Source organism: Bombina bombina, chromosome 3 (genome assembly GCF_027579735.1).
Source record: "Bombina bombina isolate aBomBom1 chromosome 3, aBomBom1.pri, whole genome shotgun sequence".
Lineage (NCBI taxonomy): Eukaryota > Metazoa > Chordata > Amphibia > Anura > Bombinatoridae > Bombina > Bombina bombina.
In genome coordinates, this window is record NC_069501.1 from 480,863,031 (window position 1) to 480,874,508 (window position 11,478).

The window sequence follows — 11,478 nt, forward strand, 5'->3', positions numbered from 1 at the left end:
CAGACTGCTACACTTATTCTTTAACCGAAATACCCTTCCGTGTGATTTAGCTCAGACACAGTCAGATGTTGTACTTATAATCTACAATAGCTATAGCTTAGTTAATGTTAACCCCAATTAGTTGCAAATTCCTGTAGCCCTGAATGAACAATACAATACAGCGTTGGAGTTTTATTCTCCTTCTGGCTAGAGGTGCCATCTGCGGCCGGGGTGGCGCCTTTGGGTCTAGAGGATTAGTAATTCTAATGTTTTATAATACCCTCACGGTAATAGCCTTAATACCAGTAGGCAACTACACGCAGGCAAGAATACTTACTGTGCTTAACTACCTCACCACCTAGTTCTCTTTCCTGGTTAAGGGTCTCCAAAAATACTTTAATACTTTTATATATGCATTTAGAAATACTCGCTCAGTGGAGCTAGAGGCCTATCTGTGCCCTTTTAGCTTGTTCCCCCTTATGTGCCTTTTCGGGGTATTACAGCTAAATTTCTGTCTCAATTGGTTACTTTTAAGTTCCTCTAATGATGGTTCCCCTCCCTTTTATGTCTACTAATTTTAGAAAATGGGTCCACAAGCGGCCCCTGTATTCTCGTTTCTTCGCATTTCCCCTTTTATTCTTACTTAGCAATCAGAGGCCCATGAGTGGCTGGTTCATTCTCACAGAGGGAATTTACTAATCCAGTTATGATATTATATGTTATTTGTTTATCAAAAAAGAAAATAGAGGTTAGTATCTTGGGACTCAAGAGTAGTCTCATTGTGTGCATGATAACTCTCTCCAGATCCATATTTAATTAAAAGGTCCAAAAGCGGCCTCATGTGCCATACAGAGAGTTCCCAGTACAACAAGCAAACTGTATGTTACAACTTATTCAATTGCAAAGGGAAATTACTCTGTGTATCAGGTTTAATGTGTATTCATAACATGTTTGGAAAATAGTTCACTGTACATTTTTATTGATATGCTTGGATTGTATGTCTTGCTTTATACCTCAATAAAAAGTTTTAAAAATAAAAAAAAAAAAAAAATAAAAAAAAAAAAGCAGGCTGTGTGCTCCAGCACTTCAGACCTATTTTTGACCCTCTAACTTGCAGCTTTGACTCATGTTTGTAGGGGACAGCTTATAATCACTACAGGGATTGCTATGCTCTTCATACTCCCTTAGCTACAGGGATTGCTACAGAAGGAAGAGGTTCACCTACTGGAGCCTGGTCATAGGTCCAGGGCGCAGAGCAGACGGCGAGATACCAGCCCAGCAGCGGTGGTTCATAGAGTTTGCATTACTTATGGTGGCTACGCAGCAGTTATAGAGTCTACGGTGCTGCTGCTCCTTTGGTGAGCGCTAGGAGCATCCTTTCCTACGGTCCAACTTCCAGCCATCCTGGAGGCAACCGTAACATTTACGTACAGCCTTGGTTAAATGCTCACAAATTGGTGAATATGTTGTGACCATATTCAACTGTCCTGAGCCCAATTTGGCTCCTTTTTCTTTGTTAGTAGCCCCAATAGGGTCCAATAGTTCTCCCTGAATCTTCCTTACCGTCTCCCTGGCATAGCCCCTCTCTACCAGCTTGTCACCCATCTCTTTCAGTTGTTTCTGCATCATGGGTATCTCACTGTTATTTCTGATAACCCGAGTGAGCTATGTACCGTGTGTAGTGTTTTATATTAACAATGTCAAATGGCTTCATATATTCCTGCTCGTACCAAGCCATATAAAGATTAGCGTAAGTGGGTGCCACATTTGACCCCATTGCAGTTCCTGCCACCTGTAGGTAATAATCTCCTTCGAATTTGAAATAATTATTCACCAGACAATAAGTCAACATTTCACATAGGAATTCTATAGGTGGACCCTTATAGAAAGTGTTCCCTGTCACCATGGATCTGACAGCCCCCACTCCCTCCAAATGAGGGATCACCGTGTATAGGCTGTCCACATCCATGGTGACAAGGATGTCCCCACTTTGTAAATCTACATATTCCTTAAGTGTTTTGATCATGTCTGGAGAATCTTTCAAATAAGATTGAGTGTGCTTGACTACCTCTTGGAGGTGTGAATCAATATAAATGGCCAGATTGGACAACACCGAACTCCTGGCAGATACAATCAGTCTGCCAGGAGGGTTCTATAAGGTTTTATGTACCTTAGGTAGTAAATATAACACAGGTACTTTAGGATAATCCGTTATCAGGAACATTAGTTCTTCATTTAATATGCCAGCTTCATAGCCATTTTGGAGGAACTTGTCTATTGTCTTTTTAAACAACCCAGTAGGAATATTTGGCAACTTCCTATATGTGTTAGTGTCACACAATTGTCTGAGTTGCCAAATAATCCTACTGTATCTCCTGCATCATTGGAGATACATTTATCAGGATAGATAGATATATATATATATATATATATATATATATATACACACACACATATATATATACTGTATATAGACACACACACACATATATATATATATATATATATATATATATATATATATATATTGTGTGTATTCATGTGTTTATATGTGTATATATGTTGGAAAATGGCACCAATATACTTGCTCAATGCAGGGTTGCCACAAACCTTCAATTTGTATAAAGAGAGTAATATCTGTATATATTTATTTATTTTTCCCCCGACTATGCTCAATTAAACAATTTATTGGGTTTCTAATTAAAGTTTACTGTCCCTTTAAGAACTATTACGATAACATGGCCACAAAGAAAGTTCTATTTCTGAAATCATTTTACATCTCAACAACCCCAAATAACAGGTTTACATTCTTTCAACAGGTGCATGTGCCATATATAAAAGGAGCTGTCTCTGGATTGTCCCAAGCACATCTGCTTGTTAAAGGTCTTATTTTTAGATCTACTGAGTAGAGAGGGGGAAGTCATTCTCAACGAGGTATAGTACTAGAGAGAAGCTTGCTACTTATAAAACTTACAAAATATTTGCCATTGATAAATGAAGCAATGATAAAATGATAGCAGATATTTTCATTATTGTGGTATTGACATCAGTTGAGCAGATCTGCCTAAGAAAATAGCCTCCACTCCTCTTAAATTAATCAACCTACATCTATAATGGGTAGAAACAGCTCGCCTCTTCTTACTGGGGGTTGTCATTTGGAGCTCAGGTATTCTCACAGCCTGTGCAAACTCACAGATCAGTAATAATTGTATTTTTCAACAGCTGTATAATACACTTCAGGTTAGGGTGTATGATACAGAGCAGGAGCTGTACATCTTTGCAGCGGCTGCTTTGCTCTATATTATTGTTGAGTGCTTTTTTAAATATATTTTGTGTAACTGTAAAACTGTGTAAAAATGAAAAAATGTAAAGCTTACATGATGCATCATGCACACTAACCCGAAGCACATTATACAGCTGTAAAAAAGTGGGCAATATTACTGATCTGCGAGTGTGACCAGCTTCTGTCATAGGCTGTTAGAATACCTGAGCTCCAAAATGGCTGCGCCTAGTACAAAGAGGCGGAGTTCAGTGTCTGGCACTTTTAAGCTATTAATAAAGGAGAACGGATTTGAAAAGAGATGCAACTGGATGAAATGCAATAACATAGTGAGTAGTTTTTATTCTTTTGTAGCTGTGCACAGCAGTTTAATACTCCTTTTAGGATGAAAAAATATTTAATAAATTATTTTAAAAATGGACATTTTGCTCACATGTTAACTTAAAAGTAATGCAGCATAACTGCTCACAAGAAAATTTTTTACATGAACATCTCTATGTAATAAAATAAGATATATTTTACCTCAAAATTTCTTCAGCTCACCGGAATAAGTGCTATGTGATCAAGGGTTACTCTTTTTACCGTCATCAACATGATAAAAAAAACAGCCAGCTTCATCAGTGCTTGCTTTACTGTGATTTTATGAGAGTTCATTGTATGCACCATTGAAGTCCTAGTACTAGCATCCTGATTGGATGCGTCCCTTTAAAATGGGATGTGGCTATTGAAGTATGTTGAGGTAAAATATCTTCCTTTATTACATAGAGATGTTCTTGTGATATTTTCTAGTCAGCTTTTTACATATATGCTGCATAACTTTCAAGTGATTCAACATTTGGGTATCATGTTCCTTTAAGAAAAATGGTTTGATATTTAAAAATGCCTATTAACCTGATATATGTTGTGCATACATCATGTGTTAAATATTACTGCAAAGTAATAAATAAAAACTACTTTTACTTGCTAAATGGGGATGGCAGCTCTTAGTGCAGGTCTGTTTTTTTTCTTAGTTTTTAAAGCAATATGCTGTTAAATCTATTCCATGGCTCCATATATAATGATGTTGTATAATCTTCTTGTTGGGCATGCTACTCAGACACGCTTCTCTAAGCAGTAATTTACTACAGGAGTTTGCTACTGCAACCGCACGTGCTAGTTTCACTGTTTTGCTTAGAAGGGAGGAAAAAGGGTGTGGGAAGCAACCTTCACGTGGGCCACAAAGCTGGTTCCAAAAGAAGGTGCGGCTTAAGGATTCATTACAGGTCCATGAAACAAATGAAAGCATTGAATTCAATAATATTATATAATATATTATTTATTTTTTTCATTATTAATACTAGTAATCTTTATTTGTGGCTTTCAAAGCTGTTTGTTTACTGACCCTTTAAAGCAGTGGTCAAACAGTATTGGTCTAAAGATATAGGGATAATAACCCAAAAATGTAGGAGTCAGGGGTAAAATTCCAGGAGCTAGTGGTTCCTTGGCTCCTGAGTTTGTCGATCCCTGCTTTAAAGTGATATTAAGCATCACTACAAGCACAAATCATATTTTCAAAGTATGCAATAAGCACAAGACTAGCATCAATCATACTGCCAAAAATAAAATCCTTTTAAATTAACTCATGTAAGCTCTTGCTAGATTGTCATGCAAGCTTTTTTCTTTTATGACAAGTGGGTGGTACAGTCAATCTAAACTGCAGTACCCACTATATAAATGTATAGCAGCACAATTAATCCATAGTACCTGCTTTAACTACAATTTCTGATTTATGTTTATATCATGCGATCGTGTTATTTCAATGATGTATCGGGGTAAGGGGGGAGTGCCTATGACGCTAGGCACACCCTCCAGCCCACGATCCCATTTAGCAAGCGGCTGTGGCTTCAGGACAGCCAAACGGCTAGGACATTCCATGCCGTCTTACTGGAGCTAAAGCCCAGCACAGTTAGGGGGGCATGGAACATCCTAATGTCAGGAAAGGGGTTAAAAGAACATTAAACACCTCCAGCTTTATGAAGAAATGTGCTTGCTCCATAGGAGGCCAAAAAGTAAATTCTATAAACTGCAAACACTGCAAATCATATAGCTGATGTGGGCAATTTGCAACATTTTGAAACATAGGTTACATATTTGACTTTCTGGCCTCTCTAGGGAGCATGAGACAAGCACAAATGTGTCCCTTGAATGTAGCCTTTGTTATGATAGAGATAGATAGATAGATAGATAGATAGATAGATAGATAGATAGATAGATAGATAGATAGATAGATAGATAGATGCTCTCCACAGAAAATGTTGCCAGCTAGGTGTGGACTGTCTAAGATTTTCTAATATTATATAATTTTCTGCTATCCAAAGCACAAATTAATTGCATAATTGAACAAAAATGTATTTAATGATAATTTGTGCAATACAAATTTAACATTTTTAATATTAGTTCATTTTAGCTAAAAGTTTAGTCGGGTAGTGCACCCGCTAAAAACCTGTGTTGCGGGTAAAGTAAGAAATTGGGGAATCCTAGCATTACCCGGGTAAACCTGACATTACCTAAGGTGCTGTGGGTAAAGCCCAATGTAACATGATAAATCTTCTCAGAGTGCATTGAGTCACAGCATCATATATATGATTACTGTAATTCACACATATTCACTATATTTTTTGCCTCTGTCTAGGGAACCTCATTGTCCAAGGTTCACTTGGGGTGGATGCCAGAGGATTGGTGGGGCGCCTTCCTTGAAACCCCCAGCCAGAGTGGAAGGGAAAAAAAATTGTAGATGGGGGAATTACAGTAAATCAGGTTTTACCCATAGCCGCTATATATATATATATATATATATATATATATATATATATATATATATATATATATATATATAAAACAAAACAAGAAAAACCTCTGGGATATCTAGTATTTATAGATTTTTATTTTTTTATTTTATTTTTTCTCTTTTGTTATATATATATATATATATATATTACACAAAACCCATACATTTCTTAACAGGACAATTTAGAAGAACCAGATATAAGGTCAAGTTGTAGTACTTTGATCTTTTTCATTTCATATTTTTTTTTTCTCTCCCTTCGTCTTCCTTTTATGAAAAGTATCTGTGTAAAGGTTTCTACCTTGATATGATTATTGTTTTGCATGAAGATGACTTTTATTTTTCCTTTTTTTTGTCTTGTGCCGACTCTCTTTCTTTCTTTTGTAAATGAAAATGGATGTTAAATAAAATATTTAAATAAAAAAAAAATAAAAAAAAAAAAAAAGTATTTATAGAAAAAAATAAAACAAATATTTAAATGAACATTTAAACAGTCTTAGTACAAACTACAGAGAAACACATGGCAAGAGCACTATTTTTCAGCTTCAATAAAGGGATATTAAAACACATGGTTAAAGTCTCATTGGCTCCTGGATTGTACTTTAACTATGTGTTTAACACATGTGGTGTTAAACACATAGTATTGCAGCGTCACTGATGACAAAATTATGTGCTCTAATGAATTTGAGCACGTACTTTTAGAACTAGAATGGCTCTTTTTTATTAAAAGGGACAGTAAATGTTTTGTAAAGTCTCCTCATGCAAACCTCACATTCAGATTCTTTAGTTTTACATATAAATTCTGAACCAGAAGTTTAGCATTTCAATTAATGGAATCAGCCCATCCAATCTGCTTGAAACTCCAGGGCCCCGGTGCGAACACTTGAAACAAGTAAAGGAGCTTTCTGCATGAATGAAAGTCTCCTTTTTTTTTTTTTTGTTTAAATGGTCAATCCTAGCGTTTCACAAACGCTAGGATTGACTTTCACTTTAAGCAGTTGCATTAAAGCCAATGCAATGTGCTGATTAAAGTGATGGTAAAACTTCCCTTCTGTATTAAACTGATCCAGAAATGTACTAGCAATATTTAGATGGAGTTTAATTCATCAGTTGTAATGAAGATGTGCTATAACTTACTTTTTAAAGTGAAGGTAAACTTTGATGAATGAAAGCCCATTTTTTAAAAATACTATTAAAAACAGGGGCACTTTCATTCATCAAAGTTTAGAAAGCAGCCGTTTTGATTAAAAACTTACCTTTGTTTTTTTCACAGTCAGAGCAGCTTCCCCCACCCGGAGATCCTCTCTTCACACGTCATGAATTACTAATCCGGCTTCCTCCAATCACTGCATGCCCTCAGACAATGACTACCCTGGGGGGAAAGCCGTGATTGGAGGAAGCTGGATTAGTCATTCATGACGTGTGAAGAGAGGATCTCCGGGAGGGGGAAGCTGCTCTGACTGTCAAAAAAAACAAAGGTAAGTTTTTAATCAAAACAGCTGCTTTGTAAACTTTGATGAATGACAGTGCCCCTGTTTTTAATAATATTTTTAAAAAATGGGCTTTCATTCATCAAAGTTTACCTTCACTTTAATGTAGCACTGAAATTGAAATACCCCGCGTTCTGGCCACCCACTTCAAAAGTAATTTTTTGAATGGTTTAAACTGTTATCCAATCGGCGCTCTAGTCATATGGCACTCACATGATTTTATTTAATATTTTTTTTGTGGCTCGAGTGCTGATTGCATGATAGTTCAGACCAGTAGCTCACAAAAAAAAAAAAAAAAAATTTTGAAGTGGGCAGAGCGTGAGATATTTACATTTCAGAGCTACATTAAAAAGTAAATTATAGCACATCTTCATTACAACTGATGAAATAAACTTCATCTAAAATATTGCTATCATTCTAGATCTGTTCATGCAAAGGGGAACGTATAGCATCACTTTAACTGTAGAATAAAGCTTTATAATATATTGCAGCAGTTGAAAATTGCATTGCAAATTAGCAGCAGAGACAAAATTACATTTTATAAAGTTTTTAAAGTGCCCCTTGAACAAATGTGTTGCCTTTATTCTTGGCATAATCACATAATCATAGTAAAAATGCAGCAATAAAAAGATCCGTTGCTCACACGAACGTCTTAGATTTAGCTTTGCAGACCAGCTTGGCAAAAAGGCTAACTGATTGAAAAAACTGCCTGAGTGCCAGTCAATCAATCAATATTTGACTGTTCTCTTTAAACAGCGATTCACTCTGGCTGCACTGTGTTAAAGGGACATGAAACTCCAAATTTTTATTTCATGATTAAGGTAGAAAATACCATTTTAAACAACTTTCCAGTTTACTTCTATTATCAAATTTGCTTCATTCTCTTGGTATCATTTGTTGAAGGAGCAGCAATGCACTACTGATTTTTAAATGAATACATGAGTGAGCCAATGACAATATATATATATATATATATATATATATATATATATATATGCAGCCACCAATCAGCAGCTAGCACCCAGGTGCTTTGCTGCTCCTGAGCATACCTAAGTAAAGCCTTCAACAAAGGATAACAAGAGAAGACAAAATAAATAAATAATAGAAGTAAATTGGAAAGTTGTTTAAAATTGTATGCTATATCTGAATGTCTAATGTTGACTTTAATGTCCCTTTAAGGAAAACTTACACAGTGCTGCGCTGTTTAAAGAAAAGTCAGCCCTGCAAAGCAAAATCGCTAACAGCTCTTGCATGTGTCCCATTCTTTCTGCAAATATGCTGCATTTTCTTCAATGACATCTCAGATCAGAGCATGTTCTGCCATGGGGGCTACAGTGCCCCTTTAGTCAACTGTGCTAATTCCCTTGTATTTGTCATAATGAGTTTTAGGGGTCGACTGCATAGGCTGGGCCATGTGGCTCTCAAGATGTGTTACATCTCTGCTTATCTACTTACTAATCTCGTTCATACCCAACACAGCCCTACTTTCCATTGAGATGGTAAAGTTTGGAAACTGGTGGTAATGTAAAAATTATCCATAGACTCTAATAGAGATAAATGTTTTTACCAACAGTTTCCACACTTTATCACCTCAATGGAAACTGGGTAATTGTTGCTGTGCTGCAAAGTGGTGCATAAAACTACACAGAGAACTCCCCCTTCCACTTTATTCCAATGTACAGTGCAGTCTGGGTAAATGATAGCCACTGCAAATGAACAAATAAGCATCCATGTAGTTGTCTTTAAACTCCACACAAACACACATTTTTTATCTCATCATTAGTCTCTGTACAGTTTTAGGAATCCATCACATTTTTGTAAAGTAGTACTCCCCTGCATTTTTATTTAGACTGACAGTGTAGAAATTCTTGTTCTATTGCTTTTCTGCAAATTAATATTTTCTTTTGTACATGAGAGAATTATATATTACACTCATCTTGGGGTTTAAGGTATTTATTCAGTGCTATGTTTTAAAGTCAATGGTAGCCTAGCACATTATTCCTATTTGAATTCAAGATAACCCGTTTAGGGATTAAAAAAGTAAATAATTAAATTAAAAATAGAGCTACTCTTACAAAAAGAGAAATTAACAAAAATCATGTTTTTCTTAGATGGAACCCAATGGATCCCAGGACCTGAATGGCTCCTAAACAAGCTGTATTTTAAATTTTGAAAAGATAAAATGTACAATATAAGCTATGCCACTTAGTAACACACAAGATAGACGGTTGTAATGTTTTCTTTCAATGGACACAGTGACAGTTGCTTGAAAGTGTTAAATTGTATCCATGATAAAGTCAGTCAGTCAATCTACTACACGAGTTGTCAGTATATAGTTTGTACTTTTTTTTTTTATTAGTGCTTTATATATACACATATATATATACATATATATATATATATATATATATATATATATATATATATATATATATATATATATATTAGTCAGGGGAAAAAGTTACTAGTCCACTCAATTTTAAATAGTTAAAGAAATTGAACACACACACACATTATATATATATATATATATATATATATATATATATATATATATATATATATATATATATATATATATTTCCACTAATCTTGGGTGAGTCAGTAATTAATAATTTGGCTATGTCCCATAATCAGTAAAGTATAGTGATATTTTCCCACCCCTTTGTATATGTGTATTTACAAATAATTATTCCTGTATCGTTATGAACGCTTACATTATATAGGAAATAATCGGCTTTTATACTAATAAACAAAGTTTGCATGCTATAAAAATCTCATCCAAGACAGGCTAGTAGGTGTAAAATAGACCAATATCTCAGACATAAGGTTTTTATACTAATTTATAAAGCTACTATGATATAAAAAAAATCTACTTAAAAGCAGTCTAGCAGGTGTAGAAATGCCACTTGCCAAGCTGAGTTTATTGATTATAGAGGGTCAAACCTATCTATACACCATAAAGCTGCACCCTTTAGTGATTATCCATACTCAGCCTCACCCTTGATCTAATGTAAAATAAAAATAAAAAAAGTGCATTTAATATTCTGTCAAACGAAAAAGTTTCCCTCACATACACACTACAGAGAGTGATGGAACTGATACATTTAAAATAAAAGAAATATCATTCACGATCAAACTAGTAATTTTTCTCCACAGCGCTTAAATTCAGAATTAAAAAAGCAGTGCTTCCAAAGTTGCACAAGATGTTATTGCAAAATGTTTAAGGGAACAGCAGCATTGCAAAACTCCAGCCTAATGCAATGCATAAGCACTGAATTGTTCTGCAGATTATTTATAGACGTATAAAGCATTAATGACAGTGACAGTTCCTTGACTTGCAATACTTGTTGCAAATAACCCCATACACGTATATCAAACCATTTTAATTCATTTAACTAGAATGATCAAGGGTTGTCAAAACTTCTAGATATTATTCAGTATTTCCTGGACTCAACTTGCCGTGCATGCAATAGTTTATTCTACATAAGTAGAGGATTGCAGGACAGACAGGTAGAAAAGTCCTTGAGGAAGCAATAAGGAAGGATCCACAAATTGGTCATTCTGGCTAATCAATTAGAGTGGGGGAATGTGCAAGCTCAGAGGCCTTAAGGAGAAGTACTTTCTGACTCAGACAGCAGCACGAGAAAGCTTTATAGAGAGGGTAACTAGAAGTCACATACCACACAGATCCGTAGGCCCCCGAACCCACAGGCGTCAGGTTCTGATATCTCTCGGGGACTTCCCACAGAGTTTTGTTCAGCTCTTGCCTATAAAATCCAGGAGGGGGGTTAGAAGACATTTTCTCTGCAGCGCCCCCGGCCGGTCGGGGAAGGTTTTACCGGCTATCAAAGTGGGTATAGCGCTCTCCGGTTAACAACCGGTGGCGGCGAAGACACTAAATT

At 35.7% G+C, this 11,478-nt stretch overlaps 1 protein-coding gene across 2 annotated transcripts in view; it reads right to left on the reverse strand.

Annotated features, from left to right (window-relative positions):
* LOC128653483 (mitogen-activated protein kinase 14) overlaps positions 1 to 11,478 on the reverse strand; it is a 350,993-nt gene that overhangs the window by 339,456 nt on the left and 59 nt on the right. For both annotated transcript variants that reach the window (XM_053706818.1, XM_053706817.1), the window contains exon 1: positions 11,257 to 11,478. This exon is cut by the window's right edge. In XM_053706818.1, coding sequence (XP_053562793.1) covers positions 11,257 to 11,375 — 119 coding nt within the window. In that variant the 5' untranslated portion in view covers positions 11,376 to 11,478. The remainder of the gene's footprint in view (positions 1 to 11,256) is intronic.